At 51.1% G+C, this 24603-nt stretch overlaps 1 protein-coding gene across 3 annotated transcripts in view; it reads right to left on the bottom strand.

Annotated features, from left to right (window-relative positions):
- Positions 1-24283, bottom strand: part of LOC101066654 (A disintegrin and metalloproteinase with thrombospondin motifs 20) — a 47917-nt gene extending 23634 nt beyond the window's left edge. For 2 of the 3 annotated variants that reach the window (XR_003889513.1, XM_029841507.1), the window contains exons 1-13: positions 23860-24282; positions 23393-23739; positions 20615-20783; positions 13753-14006; positions 12100-12183; positions 11635-11759; positions 11512-11552; positions 11093-11198; positions 8731-8877; positions 6346-6487; positions 6168-6272; positions 446-591; positions 181-362 (exon numbers count right to left, since the gene is read on the bottom strand). Coding sequence is in view for 2 of the 3 variants with exons in the window: in XM_029841507.1 (XP_029697367.1) it covers positions 181-362; positions 446-591; positions 6168-6272; positions 6346-6487; positions 8731-8877; positions 11093-11198; positions 11512-11552; positions 11635-11759; positions 12100-12183; positions 13753-14006; positions 20615-20783; positions 23393-23739; positions 23860-23950 (1939 nt within the window). In the remaining variant the exon portion in view is untranslated. Of the gene's footprint in view, positions 1-180; positions 363-445; positions 592-6167; positions 6273-6345; positions 6488-8730; positions 8878-11092; positions 11199-11511; positions 11553-11634; positions 11760-12099; positions 12184-13752; positions 14007-20614; positions 20784-23392; positions 23740-23859 lie in introns of all 3 variants that reach the window. The other variant, XM_029841508.1, reaches the window with a different exon arrangement.
- Between the last annotated feature and the right edge of the window lie 320 nt (positions 24284-24603).

Here is a 24603-nt window from a genome sequence, read left to right as displayed (position 1 = left end):
CAGCTCTTATCAGGGGTATGTAAACTACCCAAAATAAAGGCAGCACAGATGTTTGTTCTTTCACTACAGGCTCACCTCACACTCGTGCGTGACTCCTCCCCCACATTCTTTAACGTGCAACACGCTAACCCAGTAATATATGACCAATAAACACCCTTTTCCTGGTGATCCGTTACTCACTGCCGATGTATTTGGGGATCCAGCGGACCGACGGAGGGAGACCATTGATGTTGAAGTGCTTCCCATCGAACTGAGAGCACTGCTCTTCACGGAAGTCTTTCCGCCCTCGTGGACACGGCTCAGTGTTACAGGAGCGGAACTTCATCCTGCGACCCACGCAGAACCTCCCGCCGTTCCTGGGCCTGCAATCAGAACATTGTGATAGCGCTCGAAAGGAGGTGAGCTGGAACCAGGAGAGGACATCGTGTGTCTTTTGGTGTCTTACTCGGGCTTGTTGCAGTCCCTGCTGGTGCTCCGGGTTCCTCCGCCACAGGACCTGGAGCAAACGCTGTAAGGTCCCCAAGGCCCCCACTCGCCATGAACCGGCTGCAGGTCCAGCTCCTTGTTCACACACATGCCGTGCTTGCAGTACTGCACAGGAACAGACACAAGCACATCCAGTATCCTGCAGACTGTCCCGAGGACAAACAGAGCGGCAGAATTTGTCCACACACCCCTGGGAGCGGCGCTCTCCTCTGAATTCCTAACCCTGCGTTTAGATCTTAGGCATTAATTTCATTTGAAAGAGATTCCAGCAAGTGTTTATCCTGATGGAAAGAATTCAGCTCCTCCAGCTGACTGAAGAAATGGGAGGTGTAGGTGGGGGAATGGGGGGGGGGGGGCACGGAGACAGACAGAAATAAAGAGCTACCAAACCTTGAAACAACCTCTGTTAACAAAAGCACCACAGGCCCGTTTCCCCTTTGCCTGTAACCAAATCCCGACCACGACGACTCAGATGTCGGAGGGTCCCGTTCGCCGGAGGAATGTGGGACAAGTCGGCGTCTGTCTGGGTATGTGGATCAGCGGCCGAGCGCACGGGCCCGCGGAGCAGCGGCACCGTGATAAGGAAACTCTAGCGCCGTGATAACAAGAGGAACAAAGCTCGAGCGGCCTGACATCAGGAACCCATTTCTCTTGTCTGGCTGTTTTTTCTCAGATACACCAGGAGGATGCACAGGCTCAATCTGGGAACTCTGATACATTCCAGCGTTAGTGAGGTCAAGCTGCCGCGTCGCGCTCCTCTGGCGGAGGAGCGACGTGTCTCCCATAATTTTAACGAAGAGAAAAATCAAAACCAGAACCACATGTGACCCAAATCAACACGCCGTCATAATTGCTGCTCCAACAAGAGGAGGGTATTAGCCACGCGGGCGGCGCCTTCTCCGACTATGTCTCCCTTTAACGCCGTTTCGCAACATGCGGCCGTTCCCCCAGGTGAACACCTGCAAACGTACAAAGCCACCGTGGCCGACACCTGCGAGCGGACGGCGGACCCAGATCTGCTGCTCCCTCCGTCCTCGGCTGGCTTGCATGTGTGTTTGCCGGTCTAATGATGGAGTGTGAAGCTTGTGCACAACGACAGACAGGTGTTAGCAGCTGCAGGGGACGCACTAAATAAGCCACAAACGTTTCCATAACATTGAGCTGCTTTGACTCTGGCTAATGGGCCTGCTTATTTGTTCTTGTCTTGTTCCACTAATAATGCTGCATTAACGACGTCTTCAGTGGGAACGTATATATTCATGAGGGAAAATGGCTTTTCCAGCTCCAGAGGGCGCCGTGCTTATCGCGCCGAAACCGCTCCACACAGAGTCCGTGGGAAAACTCCCTCCCTGACCTCAGACCCCAAAACCTTTGCATCCCTCCCCTCCACAGCAACCCACCCAACCCTCCCTTATGGGAAGGGCCATGCAGAGACCACCGCAGTGGGCCGCCGAGACCCGAGCAACTGTCAAGGACAAGCCTGGACTGTCTGTCAGAGAGGGCCAAAGCCTGTGGAAGCCTCCGAGGCATTCAAACCCTCCACCGCCCCCCCCCCCCCCCCCCCCCCCCACCGCGCCCCCCCCCCCCCCCAGTGGCACCCTGTGTTTACAACCGTTTTGTTTGGTTTGAAAAGGTGATGTGACTGAAAAGAAGAAGAGGGGGGGGGTGTAAGGAAGAAACATCTGTGTGAGACGATGGTGTGTGCGTCAGCGTGTGAGGGTGATTGCTCTGGAGGCATTTGGAGGCCACGCTCACTTCCAATTAGCTTCTCTTCCCAAAGTGCACAGCTTTCGGGAGAGGGGAAAAAACCCGGCAGAGGTGAAAGAGAATCTTGGAAAATCTCTAATAAGCATTCGGGATGCTTGCGAGACCTGGAAAGGCCGTCAAAGTCCGCCATCCCTTGGGAGTGCGGTGGGACGTTTGAAGGTCTTGTGAGAAAAACCTGTCCAGCTGTGTCCAGCACGTGTTCCCAATTAAGGTATTTCGCAACCCAACAGCCGGCGTCAGGACGCGCGGATTTGCATCCGGATGCACGGTTCCAGCATCGCGCTGAGGGAAGTGCACCCAAAATACAGGCCGACCCCGTCAGAGCGGCGAGGGGCACGCTAACCTCCAGCGCAGGGACAGAAGCCGCAGACAGCAGCATCTGCTCCGAGCTCCTCGGCTGGTCGGGACGTCGGCGCCCTGTAATTGCCAGGAAACGGTTGCAGGGAGCATCTCATTTCTGAAGAAAGCCATACATCACGGGAATGAGAAGGCAGAGGGGCGATTTCAAAAGGCCTTTCATTTTAACACGGCCGTTTCCAAAAGTCATCACCTTTCGTGTGCGGAGGGTCGTTCTCATGGTGTCGGGTCCGACACTGAGCCTCCGGCTGCAGGTGCTTTGTTCTGCCGTCTCCAGGAAGATTAAAATTCAGCGAAAAGGAGATAAATACAACAGAGCCGCCAGCGTTGAGGGTCATAGTTTTCTCACCTAGAACAGAGGGAGCCGACTGTTTGTCAGCCTTTGAGGAACGTCCCCTCTATATGAGTTACAGACAGAAGGAGTGGTGGGGGGGGCGCATCCAGAGGGAGGGTGAAGTGAAAGCATGAGACGACATAATGCCACCGTGACCCCAGCCACCCTCTCACCATAACTCTGTCCCTCCAATCTCACCTGTCCTCTTTCCTTTGACAACACTTACTTCCACAACGCTTGCAGGGATTATTTTGGTTTAAATATCTCTTATTAGGATTGGACAAGCTTTTCCAATACACTTTCTTTTTGCCTTCGCCCCACATGGTAAGCTCATTGGGAGTTTGGGCCCAGTCACTCCCCCGTCAGTCTATATAAAAGAGCTACAACACTCAATAACTGACCTTACAAAGAAGTGAATACTGAACTGAGAATCATAAAACACCTTTATGAACACCTTTATAACAGAACTCTACACTTGCTTGAACTGAGTAATTACAGGTAGCATTCCCCATAAAAATGTGGTTTTATTAGCTGGCCTTTTGTGGAAGACACATCAGGCAGCGCTAAACTGCTGGACAAGGAGGCTCCAGCGGCGGCGGCGCTAAAACAACCATCTTCTTGTTCATGCAAATCCAGAAATCAAAGTGGCGACATCCTGCAAACGTCCAGAGATTAGTTGAGAGTGACACCGATAGCGTTCTCATAATCCGGTACAGACACACACACACACACACACCATCCCAGAATCGTCCCACTGCTCTGTCAGGCTGCCAGGGAGCTCCAACCAACACTCAGCACCTCCGCCAGCGGACTCTGTTCTCCCCCATGCTTCACTTTTCAAGACCTCTCTATCTCGCCACAATGGGCCGAAAACCGTTAGCAGGTTGTCGTCCCTCTCCAAAGAGCGTCATCCTCTCCATTCCAGAACAATACCCACTCGGACTGGAGCGCAGAAGTACCGCTGAGGACTTGAATAAAAACACTTGCATATTTTTCACCGTTCACCCGATTCCACACCCAAAACAAAAGCGTGGCTTTTCACCGGCGCCCCCGTTGGAATATAAAAAATAACAAGTTAGAAGAAAAGCAGAGAAGAGAGGGAGGGAGGGAAGGAGGGAGGGAGGGGGGGCCGTTGAGGGGGTATTTATAGACAACAAGCGGTGGGATGCCCTCGTTAGTGCATGGCCCACTGAGCCAGATGACAGGCACGCCGCCGAGAGTCATGTGACCGCATTACTCATCCGGGCGCCCCGTGAGAGGGCCCACCGAGCAGCAGAGAGGGAGGAGGAAGGAAGAGAGGCACAAGAGGAGAAGGGGGGGGTGGGGGGTGAACCCTGCGGTTCCCAGTGCCCCCGTCCAACTTAGCTGTATACAAACATGCTTTTTTCACTCCTTGAGGGGAGACGTGCATCTCTGCCGCTTTGCAGGCGCTGACCTCAATTAGCCGCCGCGCTCGCAGCCTTGTTTCATAACCGGGCAGAACAGAACGTCGGCGGACGAGGAAGATGGCGGCGGCGGCGGAGGATACAGTTCCTGTGAGCGCCGACGTTTCCGTGTAATTGCTGCGAATGACACGGCAGGCTGTCGGTCTAATGACAGGCTGCCGCGCAAGCTCTTCAAAGGGAGGTCGCGGCTGCTGAGACAATATCTGCTGCTCGTTTCCCCCAGGAGAGACTTTAGCTGTAATCCCACACATCTGACACCCCCCTGGCCCCAAGCACTCACACACATGAGCTACCCAACCCCACCTGGGGGGGTCTAGAGACACCTCAGAGGCAGAAGCTCGACCTCAGGACCCCATGAAGCCTCAAACCTGAACTTTGTGACTTAAAAAATGTAAATGTAGCGAATCACCTTATATGAGGATGATATGAGCAGAACACACCAAATAAAAGCACCACATTAAAGGGACCCCCCCCCCCTTCCACGGAGCTGAAACAGGGACCTCGACACCATAAACACAGCTGGAGCTTCAACTCTAAGTACAGTAAAGCTGTGTACAACTGCTGAGGAATCCTGGACATTATATCCCAGTTAAACCAGCACAAACTGGGTTAATGGTTTGTATCTCATTAAAGCCAACACCGTGTCCTCTCCACCATCTTCCCACATCCTCCCTGCGAGCAGTGATAGTGGGACTATTACTGTTTAGTCCAGTTGTTGTAGTTGGATTAAGATGTTAGCCATCCCCTGTTAACCTCTCCTCACCAGAGAGCAGCGCCAGGACCTGACATGCTGGGGATGGGCAATGGAGCCAGATGAAAGGATATGAGGGATACGGCCAAAACGGCGAGAGGTCAGTAGGTCAAGGAAAGATGAGAACACTCCTTCTCTCTCATGCATGTTCCGAATGCTAAACACGGCCCACCGCATCCCCCTTCGCCCCCGAACCTCCTTCTCATCTCCTCCCACCTCCTTTGCTGAAGAACCACTGATGCGAGATCTTTTGTGATCTTTCGGCTGACCCGAGCCTGGGATCTGTTACGGCCTGACCGCTGACCCACTCACCCACCTTCTATAGAGGGTTTAAGGTCGCGGGTTCACAACAAGGTGACGCGGCTGTGAACGGCAGGTGGCATCCTCTTTCAAAGCAGCCGCGTCCTCACCTTTCCCTCACAGAACTGCTCCTCTCTTTTCTCCAGCTTTTTTGTTTCCTCCTGTTTTTCACTCTCGGCTCCACACCCCCCTCCCCTGCAGCCCTTCTTTCCATGGATCCTCAATGACTGACCCGCCGTCTAGGCCCTAATTAGCATAGCATCTCAGAACACACGGAGGCTAATGGGGGTTGGGGCCCCGTAACAACAGAGGGTAAGGCTTCAGGTTTCTAACTAGAGTCCCAAACAAACCACATTTACAGGGGTTCCAGCCACTACAGAGGAGGCAGGGGGGGTAATGGATGATAAATTATTCCTTTTCCTTGGTAAAGGAAGTGAACTAGAAGAACAACATCGGAATTCACTGCATGAAACATTTGGTTCCAGTCAGTATTTGGGGCTAACGCAGCGAGGGTAGCGGGTCAAGTTCAGATTTCCTACTGGTTAATAAATGTTCCTTACTGTGTAATAAATGTTAAAAGTTTACCTAAAAAATCATGTCATCCTAGACTACTGACCCCACTACCCCCCAAAAAAGGTTTAAACAGCAGCAAACAGAGTGTTTTTGTACACGATTGCAGTGAACATCGCTTATAGATGTTTTGTATAAATAAAGTGGACAGACATACCATGCCATGACCACAGTCAGTCCCGTCAGCGAGTGGCATGTGCTGTGTGCGACAGCCTTTATGGTCCCCCTCTGCGCTGGTGCACCACAGCCTCTTGCACTGTTTCTGTGGGTGGGGGGGGGATTACTAACCACTATTAAAAATCTCCATTTCACATGTAAGCGATATGTCAACTTACCAAATATGGACATATTTGCGAACCAGGTCCAAACATCAGTTCGCACTGTCTGTTGGCGTTGTAAATCTGACCCGGCAGCAGGGTGGGCAGCTCGTAGGTCCTGCCCACGGGCTCGTCCAGCAGACACTCTCCATAGCCAGTACTGTAACACATCATAGGGTTCGGGTGAGGGTAAGGCCGCTACAAGAAATTTAATACACACATAAAATGAAGAATGTTTCTGAAGTCCTGAATTATGATGTCTGAACCATTCACAGTCATCATCTTTAAAGCTTTCTGTCACCGCTGGCCCGCGTGGGTGGTCCGCAGAGAGGGACGAACGCCGCTTCACCTCCGAAGACTCCGGTCAAACCGAGGCGCTTCTCTTCCTCTTGTTTACTTTTTAAAAAGGAAACTGGCAGACAGGACGCGCGTAGATGTGTAATTACCCGACACGTCTGGATCCCTCTGACAAATTTAATCCGGGGTTGAGCTGCTAAAACACCTGCTCCCGACGGCATCAGCTGACGCGAGGAACCGGTAATTATGCAGGATTATCCCGAGTTACCGCCACTTTGTTTCTTTCCCCTTTCATTTCCAACTGCAACGCACCAAAAGCAAACTGCCAGGCGGGAAAACCGGGGCGCGGAGCCGCACCGTGAAGGAAAAGTGCCTGTCCAGGAATCACAGCACAGTCCGACACCACATCATCCCTCAACAGTTGCTCATCTCTCTAATCAGCATCCCCAAATCTAATGGAAGCATTAAGACAGAAAGGCAGGCGGAGGCAGAAGGGGTCAGCGTGGTCATTTAAAAAAAAAATCAAAAATCAAATGAGCGCTGCGGACTGACGGCAGCAAAGCAATTCGGAGAGATTCCACACCTGGCAGCCATTGACAGACTTGAAAGTTTCGATGATTTAAGGTTGGATGCTCGTCACAGGAGACTAAACAATAATGGCTTCCATGAATAAAACGACAGGTTTTGCAACAGCGAGGAGCCCGAGAAGCCTCTGCGGAACACACTTGTGTAGCAGCAGGCACGCGTGGAAGGCCGAGCATCCATAGGTCACAGAGTTCATGAAATTCCACCCTGTTTTTATTAGGGAAATGATTTAAAATGGCTCCAAATAACTTCAAATGGGAGCGTCCCAGTGATTAATTTTCCAGCCGAGCAAAGATACGAGAGTGATGATAATATGGTTTCCTCACCCCACGAGCTGTCAAAGATCGGCCTTTTTTTAAAAACGTATTTGGATTTCTTCCAGGCCTAAATCAAATGGCACCGCGCCAGCGAGGGAATGAATGGCCGCTTTATGTTGTGGCTGACACATAATCACGCCGTGCAGCGGCGAGGTGCTTTTCATCGGCCCTCAGGTGAGGGAGTTCGGCACTGGAGCATTATTACATCAACGGCCCGATAAGAGGTGGGAGGGGCGTCCCTCGGCTTTTCAAAGGGGGACGCTGAGAGGTGGCGCGGCCTTTCTTTTTCAAACTGCCGCAGATTGGATTTGCTCTTCAGGGAGAACAGATCATCAAAACGTTGACGTGCTTGACCGTGTTGGCCCTGATCGGGAGTACTGAAGGACTGCGCAAGTGCTGCTCGGAATCAATGTGCCTCATTGTTGGCCGCTGATGGATTTCCAGGCTCACAGAGGCCTTTTCCCACCGCCGCAGCTCCCACGGTGTCGCGCTATTACAGCCAAAACTGCACCATGCGCTGTGAAGCCGGTGTAAGGTTGGGACATTTGGACCCCCCCCGCCCCTTCACCACAGATGCATGGATTCTCTGAGACTCAGCTCTTTTGTAGCAGGATATTGGGGCCGCTCCACAGCGGAAAATATGTGAAACGCCACCTCCGAACTCTCCATGAGGCATCGGGCAACGCTGCACGGGAGACGCATCTGGTCAACAAGGCTGCTCTTTGTGCAGCCCCCACAATTAACAGAGGAAAGGAGGCTGAGATTAAAGGGTCAGGTCCGAGCGAGATCTAATTATAAGTGACATTTCCCATCTTGAAGGGAAGTCTTTGACCAGGCTCACTGACCACGACGTGGAGAGCGGCTTAATAAGCCCTCGCTGCAGGTTCTGGAGCGGAGGGCCGTCCGTCCCTCCTTCTAAAGCCTGGGGTCACCGCGGGAGGACCCCCAGATTCAAACAGGAAATACTATTTCAACACCAGGCAATAACAAGTCCACACAGTTTACATTGTGCTGACCTGTCTACAGAGCACTGCAGGAGATCCAGAAGGAGACTGTTTAGCCGACCACGTCACAACAAATTTAAAGTTAATGACACACTTAAACTGTGGAAGTGATCAAATCAGACATCTTCTTCTCTGAGAAGAGCGCGCCATCACTCATCCGCGCTGATTATAAACCAGCTGAACTCAGCGGGGGAACCTACTCCAGGAACTCCGTGATGTACTTGCGGCTGCATTTGGACCAGGTCCAAGGGTTGGTGTCGTAGTTGAGGGTTGAAGCCATGACATGATACTGGCGCTTCACGCCTCCCTCCCAGCACTTTGGGTTGTCATCGTGAGGCATGTTGAACCTGGAGCGGGCAGAGAGAGACACACAAAGTGATTATCGGCCACTTAATGGCTCAGTTGTAGCCGAGGAGGATTAATGTCATAAGATTTACATTCAACCGTGAGGAACAGGGGATCGCGCCGCACGCATCCAGTAATACCGCAGAGTAATACCACACACTCCACACATTTATCTCCATTCTGTGTTTTGTGTGCGTCTCATTCCTCATACACGCTGGTGTTTAAACAATAAAGGCTTATGTAAAAAGCAGAATGGCGGGATTTTATCCAAAATCTGTCCTGTCCTCTTCCCTATCATGGTGCCTCAGAACCATCTCCAGAACTTAGACTAGGTCTTTCAACGTGCTCAGCAGCGGGCTCGCCACCTTTGTTCATCCTTTTGGACAAAGCACCAGCACATATTGTTATATTTGCTGCGGGGTATCCCAGGTTTTAATCCTTGCTGGGTCAGTTAGGTGGATCTTTAACCCCGGATCATCGTGGGAGTCATTAGAGGGCAAATCACCTTCAATTGAAGCACTTAAGCTAGTTGGGAAGCAGCTTAAAAAGGTCCAAAACATTTGTGAAAACCTGATTCCATCATTTTGAGGCTGCAGCGTAAATGAAGCGAAGGCTAAATTAAGGTCAGGGTCAGCTTGTGAACCCGGACGTAACTCGGAGCCTTTCCATGGAATTACGCGAGCGTTTAGACGGAATTCTGGACACCAGCTTCAATATTTTTGAGTAATTACTCAAGTGTAAACAAACACTTTGTGCTAATCCCGATCACGGTTAATCTGCTGATTATCTGCGTGAGTCGGAATAAACAAAATGAAACGTCTCTGCGGACGGACAGCTGCACGCCGCGAAGCCGCGCGCGCTTCCTGATCATCTCCAGGACGGTGCCGTCCAGTCCAGATGTGCTGCTCTGTGGTGAGGTTTGGTGGGGTCCCCATAAATGCGTGTAGTCCACACGCACACATGCGTGTATACACACAGGAACCCGTGCAGCTGTATGATGTCGGAGATGTTTACAACAGGATGTGGGCCAGTGCTGAGCCGAGACTGTGGCTGAGGGTCAATCCATACAGCCACGTAAACAAGGCCGAGCACGGTTGGCATGAGGCCCACCCTACAGGGGCTGAGGGCCTGAAGGCAAACATCCAGGGAATAATTACAGTAAGCCTCTAGCACCATAATGAGCCTCACACACACACACACACACACACACACTGGGTGCTGGTGGCTGATGCTGACATGAGCAAATCTTCCTCCAATGCTTTTAAAAGCAGCATCAGGGCAACACAGATGAAATTCCTCATCCCAGCAAAACCTTCGTGAACAACTAACACGTCCACAATACTGCGGCCCGCAGCAGTTCTCGGACTTCCGGTCCGTCAGAGGACGTCCTCCTTTAATCTGTGGGAAGTGCGTCTCGTCCTCGGACTTCTCTGAACACTAAACAATCCTGATAGCTCACAACTGTGAACTCAGCATTCAACTGTTCCAGGAGACGGAGCCAACTAGGTCTCCATCTGCTGGAGCCCCCCCCCCCCCCCCCCCCCCCCAAACAGATCCGTACACGACGCAGAGGGGGAGGCTGGGGCCCTCAGACTCCTCCAACTGGCTCCTAAGGTCTACTTGAACAATGCGCGAGGGTGGCGGGGGGGGGGCAGAGGAGGCGGGAGACCATCCTTCAATCATAACCTGACGCTCACAGACAGATTTTTATGTGATATTTAGTTGTGGGTGGAAAGGAAAAGCAGAATGCTGCACTTTAGGTCCAAACTGAAAAAGCAGAGATGTATAATAACTAAACATGTTTCAACCTGACACTTGTTAACAATAAACAGGTTCACGTACGTGGGATAAAACCAGTTTTTCTCTTTTATCACTTCACAAGTGGCTCTCAGCAGCAGGCGACCCACCTCATTCGCCTCCCCACCACATCAGGAGCCTAAAGATCGACTGTATTTACTATTTACTGTATATTTTCCTCAGCATTCTCTTAAATAATAGGAGGACTGAACCCTGTGGTGTGTAATAAAGGATTATAAGTCATTAAAAGTCAAGCTTTTTCATTTTAGAATTTTTCTGCACCTGGGCCCTACCGACCTTGATAAGAGGGCTTTTGTTGTGAAGGAGCGTGTGTGCGTGTGTGCGTGTGTGTGTGAGGGGGCGGGTCGGCGTGGCGGATGGAGTGCAGGTTGAGGGTTCAACATGAGTGCTGCGACTTACACATGCCCCAGCTCATGAGCGATTGTGAAGGAGGCGCTAATTCCGTTCTCCTCGCTGATGGAGCAGCTCCGGTACTGGTCGCACATGGTCCCCAGCTCCGCGAGGCCTGCGGGGTCACGTACACGCACAAACACACAAGCGCGCCCAGACGCACCAGTGTTCAATGAAAACATGCTGCTCGAGTGTTAAAGCCGATTAAGCCATCAAAATTTGTTCTGTAATAGAGAGATTAGCGCCGCCACCGGCTCCCCCTGGCCCTCCCTCCCTCCTCCCCTTTCTACCACTCTGTTCTGTCACTATAATATTATTAGCTGACGGCGTGCCATAAACTCATTACTGCACAGTTTATGAGCTGTGGTTAACAGAGCGCAGAGCGGCGTGATGGCACCTGAGGTGCGGGGAGAAAAGCGGAGGTTTACCCAGTGTGTCGCACTTGTCTTTGGCGCGGCAGATGTCCTCCCTGGAGGGACACAAACACACGCGTTGGCGGGACGCGAACACAAGTCAGGGGCGGAAGCGTAGCGTCGGTGGTCGCGGCGTACCTGGTGATGAGGAGCGCGGTGTCGTGGTGGGAGGGATGGCTGTCGTCCTGGACGTTTTGGCCCTGCTGCCAGACGCAGAAGTTGTGGAGAGTGGTGGCGGCGTTGAAGCTCACCGCCGGGCCTTCCTGTTGATACACATCAGGGACGCTTGAACGCGAGAAAACAACGTCTCGGGATGCATCAAGAGCACAGCTGCTTACTGAGAACTGTAGGTTCTTTTTGTTTGTTTTTAGTTTGACATGAGACATATGAAAGAAATATGAACTTTGTCTTCTTTTAATAATCAATTGCCACCGAAAATGCACAAAAAGCCTCTTCATCCCCTGTTCCAGGTGTCTTTCTGTAACAGCCCTTGTTTTCCAGGGAGATCCTGTCTTTAAGGACCAGGACTGACAAGGCTGGCACTGTCCTTTCAAACAGGAACACCTGCAGTGCCGTGGCACAGGTCGCGACCCCTGCGCTCACCTGCTCGTTGTGGACGACGATCAGCTTGACGATCATGATGTTGATGAGGTTTCCCACGCTGGGGTCCCTGTAGACGGCCGCTACCTGTAACAAAAACAAAACACACAGACAAAAAATGCAAACCTCCACCAAGCCGAGCCAGAGCACAGGCGGCCCGAAGGCTGAACGAGAGCACTCTGATGTCTGGCTCCGCTCCACGGAGTTGAGTAAAAACAGCAGCGGCTCACTCAAGTCCAAAGAAACAAATATGAAGAGACTCCTTCGGGGGGAGGTTTAATCAACATGCTATTAAAGCCAAACACAGGTCCTCACAAAAGCTGAGATCTCAACCCAGTAAAAAAGGTGAAGTGAGAGCTCTGAGAGACCAGCGAGGATCTTCCTCTCCGCCTCTCTGGCCGTGCTCGTGCACCCCTGTCGTGTCCAGCCAGCAGGCTCCTGAGGCCATGTGCGGACTCCTGACAGGAACTCATGAGTCCACTATAAACATTTAGCTTCACATGCCCCCCCGGGGGGGTTGTGGGGTGGGGGCAAACATGGCCCAGACCTGTCCAGGACGGCCAGAGCGAGCTGAGCTCTGAATGCTGTTGGTCTATTACAACACGGGACGCCTCTCTCGCCGCGTTGGTGTGTGCTGAGCGAGCGGTCCGACGCCGCACAGGACCAGAACCGTGGCGTCCCGTTTTAAAGGTGTAGCTTTATTAAATGAAACGGCAGGTTTGTGCGCTGGAACCTGTTTTGACATCATCCAGCATCCTGTCTGATTTAAAAAAAACATGGCACTGACAATGATTACATCTCCATGTTAGCGAGAGTGAACCTTCAGACCGCCGAGGACCCGAGGAAGGTTCACGCTCATCACGAGTCCTGACCTACATTCTCTCCCGGCGCCTTTCGGCCCGATTCAGACACATCCAGTCGCAACGTCACTGCCCTAATTACCAGTGTCTCCCGTCAGATAAGAGCCCTGTAAAAAAGGTCAAGGTGCTGAGTCAGGGGTTTTTATCAATTAGCACGTGCCTGCTCGGGTCACGACCGGGTTTATGACCGGAATGTCAGACGGGCGACATCTGAGATGGTTCACGCCAGGAGATTTGGGCTTTTCGTCTGCCCTCATTTTAAAAAAAATCCGGCAGACAGGAGCCATGAAGCTACATTTCAGGCTGCTGCTGTCAGGCTGCTGTTAGCTCCTCAGTTAGCCTGACAGCCTGAGGTGCACCAGACAGACTTTCTTTATGCCAGCTGACTGGGCAAAGCTGCAGTTCTCCAACTTTTAAAAACACTTTATATATAAGAATCTAATTTTACAGCTGAGGTTTCACAGGTTTAGGAACAATACCTCCCTTGCAGAGTATTGCTGACATTAGGTCTCAAATCTGATGCATGTGCAGCACTGTTAGTAACTTATTTTAATCCTAAACTCAACATAATCTCCTCCCTAACAGGTTATGAGTTCAGCATAAGTTGCCATGGTGACCTGGGCAGGCAAAAACAGAGCCACCTTTCTGAAGCTGAGAACTCCGGCGCTACAAAAACATACCACGCTACCCTTTAATCCCACCTTATGTGCAACCTGCGGGTCACCGTGTGTGAGGAGACGCTATGAGGACGTGAAATTAACCGATGGGAAAAGTTTAAAATCATTATTTTACTTACTACTGACATGATTGTTAGGATGTAGTGCTCTAAATTGGGTCCGTGGTGGCGCGCCATCTTGGCGTCCGCCGTCACCATCAGCTCGACGTAGCGGGGGTATGAGAGAAAGCGCTTGCGTCTGTGCGGGGATCTGGGTTGTGCGCCATCGGCATCGTCGGCGCTGATATGTCGCTCCTCGATGGTGGCTCTGAGAGATTCCAGCTCGTCTCCCATGTTCTTTCCGCTCTCAAACATGTCTGACATCTTGGAGTCCTCTGTTAAAACACAGAAAAAGAAATGAAAAAAAAGATGTAAATATTACATTTAATCTAGCTAACATGCAGCGTGGCTAGCTAGCATCCCGCACGGAGGCAGAAGAATATGATTGAGAGTGAAGACGAGCTGTTGTGGGGAAATCCGACCCTGGCTGCAGTAAATCTGGAGTCGTAATGACAGGCGCTCATCAGCCAATAGCAACAGTGCAGCATGGACCGGTATGTAGAATGTAACAAACTCCTGTCGTGCTGTAATTGTTTTGCTCAAGAGGAGTCCTCTGAAATTTTTGAGCAATTACAAATGAGCGTTGCACATGTTCAACCCCCCCATCCACAGTTAAGAGTCAAAGGTTGATGCTGAGAGCTGAGTTCGGATCACGCAACAGACGGTGCACTAAAAGAGACGTACATTTTTTGTGTCAGACTTCAGAAAAACTGTCCCCAGACACAAGAGGTCACAAGTATCGTGTCGTTGTGCTTCGGGCCATGTGAGGAGAGACAGAAAATGATGTAATTATGAAAAAACAGACACAGCAAAAAAAAAAGAAAAATATGGCTGCTAGTCTTAGCCTTAGCTGTGGAATCCTGCTAGGATGTATGAACTTCCAGCTCTGCACGCGTGTGTCATCTGTTTTTATAGACCCAGATACCGTCACACGCCATTGAAATAAGCATGTTCAGCCTCATCAGCACCAACATATGAAAGGGATTCTGTCCAGCATCAGCCAGGAAGGGGAAGAACTTTACAGCATCAGGGAGATTTCAGCAGACTTTTTCTATGCTAAAACAGACCTTCGGAGCGGTAAATAGCAGTGAAGCTTGACAACATGTGATTCTATGCAACTAAATTGCTGCAGTTAGGTCCATCTGATTTTAACTTTGACCAGGCAATTGGAGTAAAGCCTCCTTTTTTTTCCACTTGGAAAAAAAAGATTAGTATCACAATTATTATTAACTCGAATCTTTCAGTAAATATACCCTCAGACAGCTAATAACGGAGAATAAGAAGATTCTTTTTTTGCAGAATCAATCTAGTATAGAGACAGTAAATAGGTGACGTCTTTATCGCTCCAGTTAGGTACCAAAGGTGGAGCGTGACTCTCTGGCCCGCAGCTCTCGCCACCATGAAGCCCAGTGCCGATGCCAGCATCCGAATCGGTGCCAAGGCAGCCTGTTGGCCCCCGAACACGTCCCAGGCAAGCGGGGCAGAGCGGGGCATTGTGTGTTCCAGGAAAAACCCTGCCAAGGCCGAGCCCACTACACTAAACCCCTTAAACAGACTCATCACTACAGACGGGCTGACATCAAAGGGATTATGAAAGGCCCAAAGAATATCTGCATCTACAGAAACTGGTGTTAATCTCAGTGCTAGCGAGTGTGAGATGAAAAAGGAGAAGAGAAGGTGGGGTGGGGTGGGGTGGGGGGGGGGTCGGAAAAATGGCCTGTGTTATAATAGCCTTTGAATCTGTGCAGATTAGCCACACACAACCTTTCCCAAATCTCCTTAGGTTCAAATCCCTCTCTCGCTAGGTAGTGAGCTGCTACTTACACCATGAGAAGACAGGGGTGACTGCCCTGACCTGCCCCGCACCCAGTCATAACAACACCCTCTTTGGGCATCACCTCAGGGTCTAAGCATCCATACCTCATGATCTCACATTCTGGAAAGGCTTGGATGGTAAAATAAGCCCAGCGTTGCATGACTTCAAGCGGCGACGGATGCCCGATTTTAATTATACATCAATGAGCCCATAAAAATCCACCTATTTAAGTCGTAAATGGGTGGGCGGGGGAATTTGCCAAAACATAATCAAAGACAGTAGCTGCTTAACGGTTGTTGCACAGCAGCACCTGTTCAACAATTTGGAATAGAAGCATTTGGATGCCCGAGCGTGGACTTACTGACCCCCTTCCTGTACATCCAGGCAGTCCAAAAGTATCAGGCTGAGCTCCTGATCTGGATCAAAGCGTTGCCCTTTGACTCGAACGTAGCTCCCTGTCCAAAGTATCAACGCCAGACGCCCGACAATAGGAAACACGATTGTTGGACTAATTAAAATTCTTCTACAGAAGCTCCAGGAGAGTCGAAGCATCCTCTTTCCTCGGTGCCAATTAAGCAGACAGTATGCAGGAGTGGTGATGGGCACATGCTTCGGTCACGGCACATCAGCTGACAGCTCCAGAGGGGGAAAATGCTGCCGACTGAGGCAACAATTAAGTGCAATTTGGTGGCTAGACGGGGAGAAGCAACGGCGGCTAACTGCTGTGGCTGAAGAAGGCTGTAAAAGTGAAGTGGCTTTTTAACCTCGCTAGAGACGGAGAGCTCTCAGGGCCCCGCCGATAGTGGCGGGAAGTTACCTTCCCCAACGCTAAGAGGGCAGCGGCGACCCGTTTGACTCACGCGTCGACACCCTGCGACAGAAATCGTTTTGTCCTGACAGGAAACAGCAGAAATCCACTTTTGACTGACGCCCGGCCTTTCATATGATAACCAGCCGGCGCCGCAGGCGACGCCTCTCCCTCCGCCGGCTCAGTGGCAAACTGTCGCTCACCTGTCACCCCGTCTCACCTCCGACTGTCACCCGCGCCGCACCGCAATCAATCACTGCCGGTTCCAATCAGCCCCCGTCCGTTAAGAATGCCCAGACAGTAGACAGCGGCAGAAAATAGCCCCCGCTGGAATCTGTCATGCGTTCAATAGGGCTGACGCCTCGGGGCGGGCGGACACATGGCTGCTATTACAGTTCTAAAATGTAGCTGCTTTCAGCTAGCTCTAAATCACACGACAGCGGCCGAGCGCCCTCTGAATTTTGTGTTTTCAAGCGTTTTTTTTTCAAGGGATGAATATTGTCATCTTCTCTACGCTGACAACAAGGAGCCATTCTCAAATGCAGGTGTAAAAGATGAATGGGGCTTGTGGGGAAAAAAAAAAGAAGAAGAAGCTGGGGCCTCTGCCAAGCAATAGAGCGGAGCTGACGGTCACATGCGGCGCGGGCCAGGACTGCTCAAGCACCCGGAGAAAGGCGCTCCTTTGCCCATTCTTCTGCACTGCTTGCTCAGCAAATCACACAACTCGGGGGGACACTTCAGAGACTGATGGGCCAGCGGGCCGATAAGCACTCTTGATGGACGCAAACACGCACTGAAAGGCAGTCCCCGTCCACACACGCACACAAAGGGCCAAAACAAACTCTGTTGCCTAACAACAATAGGTACTTCCTCGGGAGGAGGTTCCATCTGCCCAGGGGTCATTGGGGCACGGGCAAGCTTAAGCCTTCAGGAGCTATTTGATATTTTGAAGTCAGGCAGAGGTTGTCATAGTGGTCAATCACATCCCAGTTACCCACCTTTCCCGACCCGTCATTAGGAGCCAGAGTTAAGAGCAGAACCAAGATCCTAAAGCACAAACTGCTCAGCAGGACGCGTATCTGCACACCTCTCAAAGAGAGATCTCAAGGTCGTACCCAGCCGACCAGAGAGTGACTGCAAACAAAGAGGAGAGCGAGGTCACACTCAACAAGTGCCTCCATTCACATACATGAAAGCGCAAAGGGAGAGCGGGCAGCCATTCAAGTCGGCCGGTTCAAAACCCAGGCGGGGGAGGGCATTTTTCCATTTAAATGAACCCATTGATCAAAAAAAACTGATGCTAGCATTTGAACTACCACGTATACCCAGTGGGCGCCAAGGGGAGAGCCCCATACAATGATTGTGTTGAGGGTCAGGAGGCACACATGTCATGTGTGCCAAGTATTGACACATCAAAGCGACTCACTTTTGCTGTCCCGGCCCCCCCGCCCGGTTAGCTGTGTCAGCGTCGTTGTTTGGGTTTAGAGTTGGCAACGTTTGCTGTCCAACTGTTTGTGTTCAATTCTTATTCAGACAAAATACGACACCCCTTCGCTTTGGTCACGCAGCCAGTGATTAAGGAAGATACGCCACGTCTCCCCTTTCTTCCCATGGACGCTGGAAGGCACGGGGAAGAGAACCAGCGAACAATCTTCCCCTATCTATAGCCACCCTCATGCTCGCGGCTATCTCTCCCTGGAGGGGTGATGCAGGGATTCACATGCGAGCTCGGAGACAGATACCCCGTAGAGTATGTCACTTGAGATTGAAGCGCTGTTGTGATTTGAGCCCAGTGCGCTCCTTCCCTGGAGGCTTTTAAATGCCAGAACCAGGCACATCAAGGTACTCTGTGACGTTCAAACATTAATCACTCAGCCGCTACCTAAACAGCTGGGGAAGCCACACAGGTCGTCTGGAACGAGAGCAGACCGAAACATCTCCAGCGTGCCGGTTCAGATCTGACTCATTTGTACGTTTGCAGTGTTTATCTGCTGTGATTTGAAAATGGCAACCGCCCACTCGCGCGCATGCTAAAACAACACAGACTTTTGTTCACAATAAAAACCCTTAGTGCAGCACTTCTCTTGAGGCCTTGCTAGCATTGACACGAAATGTAATAAAAGTTAAGTGTTCGTGGATATTTGGGGACCTGGCAAGAGCAAAAGTACAGCTCAAGGTTTGCTCTTCTGACTTATTATGGGGAAAAAAACATCTTCCCCTTCTTTCACTGTGTTTGCAGAGGTGTGCTGGGACTGTTCAAACTTTGGAAAGTCTGAGCGCTTCAATAGAGAAGAAGCTGTTGTTCCTGCACACTCGGAGCGCCCAGGCTGAACCGGGACTCTTATCTCAATAGAGCTATCTCTGTGCTGATACACATTTTGTTTCCGTCTGTGAAGCAAAACAGCTCGTTTCATCTTCACAATTCAGAGGGAAAAGACTAATTTCTGCTCTACAATAGAAAGATAAAGGGGGGGGCAATGATCAGAAGAGCAAGCGAACCGTTGTTGCAAAATAGCAACTTGTGCAGATGGAAATCGTTGGCTGGCAGATTTGGAGTCACGGCCGGCCATTTGGTATGTGTTTGATTCAGACCAACAAAATCTATCACAACTCAAACTGCAGCTCCTGGTTTTGATTTAAGGAGGGGCGGAGACCAAAGACTGATCTGACAGAGCGCTTTTAAAGCTCTTCAAAAAGGAAAGATTCTGGGAGAAGAATCTGCCCGTGCTAGCAACATCGCCTCTTCAGGCTGCTATTTATGCCCTAGAATAAATCTGAAACCTTTCTTTTGCACTGTCACCTGCTCTGGATCGATAGCTGCAGGACCAGAGGAGTGCTGAAGGAGGACTGGCAGTAAACCTAAATTAGATGAAATATTATCATAGACCCAAGCACACGTTTGGCTAAAGTTGTGTTGAAGTTAGCTTTAACAAACAAAAGGAAGCGAGACGGCACACATGCAGAGAAGAGAGAACATGCAGAGAACTCATGCAGAACAGACAAAAGAAGGGAGTACATATGCTAGAGCCAAGATCTTTGGATTGAACCCATTTTAAAGTCCAAAGCTGAGCGTTTTTGCAGCTCTGGCTGGGCCAGTGTTTACGTCTCGCCCGCTAGCAGCAGTGTGTTCCAAACCTCTACCCAGAATAAGACAGGATGGGCCTGTTGGTCTTGGCTCAGTGAGGCCTTCAAAGAGTCCATTTATCAGTGCATCTGGGGCGGGGCCTATCTGATAAAGCCGAGGCACCACAATCTGGGACACCTCGCAGTCCTAATCCATCCCCACTGCTTCTTTTAATCCCGCCGCTTATTGTTTCCCTGCCTCCCTTTGATGAGCCGCACTGGTGTCTCCTGTTTCTCCTGCGGTACATCGGTTGGAGGTCTGGACCCCCGTTAGGACCCCTGTTTATGGTTATGTAGATATCTGCTAGCTTAAACTTAAAGCGCATCTAAATGTTTATGATGGATGTTGTCGGCAGGAGTCAGGGGTCATTTTCCGAGCTGTCGCCCACCCGCTTCTTAACGGGAAGTATATTTAAAAGGGCCTGTGAGTCGGGGCCGAGGGACCCTCTGTTTACAACACGGGGTGAGTGGAGAGTGAAAGGAGGAATGGGCCTGGCCCATCAGGTCACTCCGAGTCCTTTAAACCAGCCGCGCACACAATGGCCACCCCCAGGCGACAATGGCCGCGCTCAGACAACAACCAAATCAAGTGGTCTCCATATAATAGATTTATTGCATCACACAACAAAGCCCGCCCACGGAGCTCCCCGCGAGGGACGACTCGCCAAGTCCAGCACCGCTTGGTCACCCACCTTTCTCATGAGGGCCTCTCAACCATCCAAAGGCCTGGGCCATAAAAACTCAAATGAAATTGGGTGGATCCTTTCAGCAACCTTCCAAGCGGAAAAAAAAAAAAAAAACCCCTCTGCAGGCCTAATAATTGCAACCTCAAACTGAGGAGCAATTACTCCTTTGCTCTAGAGGACCTCAGCCTGAACGCCTCAACAGGAAATAAGCACACCAAGGAGCACAATTTGCATTTTCAGTTATGGAGTTTGCAGAAACAGGCCTCAATCAAGGCCGAAATCTCTGCAGGATCCCGCGAGCCAACAGTCGTGACTGGGTGCAATTTACATTTCAGGGCAACGTTTATTTCCGCGGCTCGGAAAGCGAACAGAGGGCTGAAGAAGGTGTGTGCGGGCGAAAGCCAGGCAGACTGTGGTTATAGGCAGTAAAGTCAGTCTGCACCCTGTTACCTGAGGCAGCGCACGGCACCGTGGCGTTGGCGCTTTTGGAGGTGTTCTTGTGCCTCTCGTGTCGATACACAAGGTGAGGTTTGTTGTGCTGCTCGTCATATTCCTCGCCCGCGGCGTTCAAAAGAGGTTCCAAGAAGTATTCGCCGTGCTGCGTCGTAAACGTTCCAACCTGGGGCAGAGAAACGGCGTCGATTAGCATGAAGGCAAATCTTGCATCCTGTCAAATATATGAAAGATAGCCACGAAAGAATGCAATTACAAGATGATTCAGGCGCGCAGGGGGTTAAAAGTGTTTATCCTGACTGGGGAAAATGCATTCCGCTCCCAGCCTAGCACCGGGAGAAGTGACATCATCATAAACGGTGAAAGCTGCTGACAGAGGAATGCTAATATTGATTTGAAAGCTTGGTACCTCCAAAGCCTCTTAGCTCACTGTACTCTTACGCACTGCGCCAGATGTATGGATATTTCTAAATTTAATCGCCGATACTGGGATGTTGTCTTTACTGAAGCCAAACTCATTCATCATCCAGTCAGCCGATGTTGTTGGAGTGGAATTCAGACCTGAAACATGTCGAATCTGCATGTGTGTTTTTCCTCTCTGGCTACCAGAGGGTGAAGGATTAGCTGGAGCGCATGTGCGGTACGCAGCACAAAACATGCGAGCCGTGTGCCATCAACATGAACTGACACACGTGGCAACACATTATATCCCCAATATTCAAATGAAACAATAGTTCTGTCCGCTGATGCTCGTGTTATAATGATGTAATGTGAAGTATGGCTGCATATGTGATGTATTTGAACAAATATCACAAGAATAATCGAGATTTTATACACTGACCAGCTCTGGAAGTCACCATAAACTTCACAGTATATGCAGGAGAACTTAAATCTCTGCTGCGATCCAGGAAAATTCTGGTCGGCTTCATGCAAGAAATGATTAAATCGATAAAAGTAGAGATTGTTGGTGGTGTTGGTGAGACTGCAGAGCTGAGCTGAGCTGAACTGATGAGCCAAGGCCTGAAGTTAAAGTTCTCATGTGACGGAGGAAGGCGGGAGTGACAAATGTTCTGTTTAGTCAAAGGAGGGGGGCCGAGCTTCAGACTTTCCCAGCGTTAGCTCAGCAGACACTTTGGCAAAAGTTTGGACGGAAACATTGTTTGCTGATCAGTGGTGGGTGTTGAACTGCGCGCCGCGCTCAAAGGCCTCCTGTCTGATGCAAGGTCACCTCGCGACACAGATGGAGCGACTCTTGGCTCCCGGTGTTTGAGCAAAGGGCGGCGGAGTCGCGCAGCGTCGCTCGCCGAAGATGAAAAGAACTTAAACAAGAGGTGACGGCGATTTTTACCTAAAGGCGCCTCTCCCCGCGAACGCTCCCCGTCCTCGGAACAAACCAGGAGCGCCAGCTCCATCAGAAACTAACATTTCCCACGGTGGGAGCGATCCCTCGAAGGTTCCACACCACCTTCATTAGCGGTTGTCTCCTCTTTGCAGCTTTTCTCCTCGTTCCTGCCTGTCACCGCTCACTTTGAAAAGGCCAAAAGCTCCTCAACCCCACCTCCCTCCTCCCAAAATCTCCCCTGGGGACAGCTTTGGTGGACGAAAGGGGAGCCGGCTTTTTCCGAGAATGACCCCTTTGTTTTAAGGCTTAATTATTCCTTAATGACCTCATCCCAACAAAATGTGCCTGGCCATGAAGCCCCAGTGATCAGATACGGACACATTTATGACCCAATAGCCTCTGGTGGTGTCTCCTTTGTCCTGTCATTCTCAATGAGTGACGATGCGGATAAGCAACAAGGGCTGTTTGAAAAAGGATGCAAACATGTTTTGATAAGCCAGTCATACATCAAAGTTGGGCAGAGGGGCAATTAAATGCTTATTACCCTGATAGTTCCAGCACACCTCGCATTTCAAATCCAACACGTAGCGTCTTTTCCCCCAACAGTGCCTGGGCTTCATTTCTTGAACGCTTCATCATGAATAGAATCAGCGCGCTGCTAATTCTCGCCCTGCGAGGCCGTCCTGGCACCGCGGGCCGCCCGTCTAAAATAAGGAACCGTCACTGATACGGCTGCTGAATATGAGACCCGGGGCTTGTGGTCTGCCTGGCTGCGGCCGCCCAACCACACCAGAATCGGGCTGGCGCGGCTGAGGTCAACCCACTGCCCCTGAACCAGTAACCTTACATGACCCATAAAACAACCCCCTCAGCACTTAACACATTCCCTCACACAGGAGTCAGCAAACAATAGAAGGCGGGATGCTCAAATATAACCCCGAAACGAGCCGTAAACTCATTATTACCCAGTAACTCTATTATAGAGCTCTCGGGTCAGCTGATATGATCCATAAAGAGCGCAGCTGCTTTAGAACCGATGATGTGTAGCCAAAGTTAGGACTTTAAGCACCGCTCTAATGGTTATTGCTGCTGTTGCATCCTTAGATATGCGTGTCCTCTGTTGCTGTGATGCCTTCATGGCCAACAGGTGGGTTCAAAGCAAACCCGAACACGGGGCCTTTTCAGGTATTTGCTTTGCCAAAGAGCTCTCGAGCAGAAGGGCTTTTATCTCTGCGCAACCGCTCCAAAGCAGCCAGATTTTCTGGAACGCGCTTGGCAGATGCGGCTCTCCTCCTCGGCGACGCTGCGCGACAGCGAAATAACAGTTTCTCCCCTTCGCAAACTTCCTCCAGTCCTGGAGAGGAGACTCGTGCACGGGGACAGATGAAGAAACGTGAAGTTCCGAGAGTCCTCAGAGAAGCAGAGATACTCACAAGACCGGTGCACAGGCTGAAGACCGCGGGGAAGTCGCTCCTGCCGTTGACGTGTCCGCGGAAAAAGCAGTGGCGCATGTCGCTCCTCTCCGTCCCGTTGCCCTGCTCTGCTCCCAAGTGCACCACCGTGTAAGAGGGGGCGATGAAGTCGGAGTGCGCTGTCAGATTCAGATGGAATCGCTCCCCGAACGCGTCGATCCTGTAGAGGAGCCGCAGGCTGGACAGGTGATCGCTTAAACTCCTCCGTCTCCTCCTGTAGTGCAGCTGGAGCGGGAAAGATTCTCCGAAGTCATTCACACGGAGCGGGGTGATAATTTCATACGATGACAGCTGCTTGACCAAGCTTTCTGAGGAAGGAAACACAGCGAACGAATTAGGACGCGAGCGCAGAGACGCGGGGATAGAGACACAAACGCGGCTGGGGTCGTAAACGCACCACACAGTATCACCCAGGAATCAAATTTTACCTTGTTTCGGATGCAGTCGGTGCGGCAAAGTGTCCCGGACAAGTGTTGACAGATGACACATCAGTCCAACCAGCCAGATAGCAAACTGCATGGTTCCCTCCGCGGACGAGCCCGGGTTGTCGTCTCCAAGGCCAGTACCCTCTCCCGTCTCTCCCGAGCGGATTCCCCCCTCTCCCTCTGCCTGCTCCGCGGCTTGTCAGCAACAGGTCGTGGGTTCTGCGGAGGCTCTCTGTGGCGCGACTCTTGCACAGTGCATTGCCCTCATCTCATGGCTAAACGTGCGTCCGCTTCCCCTCCGAAAAGGCGAACTATTTATGACACATGCATCCCCCCCGACGGAAAAAATGCTGTACAATTGCAGTCAGTGCTGAAAGGAGGGATCAGTGCCAAGTACGCTTTCCCTTAGCCATCCCTAGAACACCCCGGCACCCTTAGCGCAGAACAACGCCCCTGCAGGCGGCGGAGCCAATGGTGGGACAGCGTGCGCTGCGACCACCGCACATGCGGCAGCAGAAGCTGATAAAATCAGCCAGCACATCAAAATCCTCCTTGCGATCATCCGGGTTAATTCAAAGTGAGTGACAGCACATAAAGCTGTTGGGGTCACCCGGAGTAGAAATGCATTTTCAGCTAATAAACACCCTATTACTGCTTTATAACAGCTGGTCTGTGCGTAATGAGCCCTTCAAAAAATGTCCCCAAAGCGTTTATCAGAGGGGATGATCATCACGTGGGCTGTTTAAA

This window comes from Takifugu rubripes, chromosome 9 (assembly GCF_901000725.2).
Source record: "Takifugu rubripes chromosome 9, fTakRub1.2, whole genome shotgun sequence".
NCBI classification, from domain to species: Eukaryota; Metazoa; Chordata; class Actinopteri; order Tetraodontiformes; family Tetraodontidae; genus Takifugu; species Takifugu rubripes.
The sequence above is the reverse complement of the archived record's forward strand: the minus strand, read 5'-3'. Positions and strand labels throughout refer to the sequence as shown.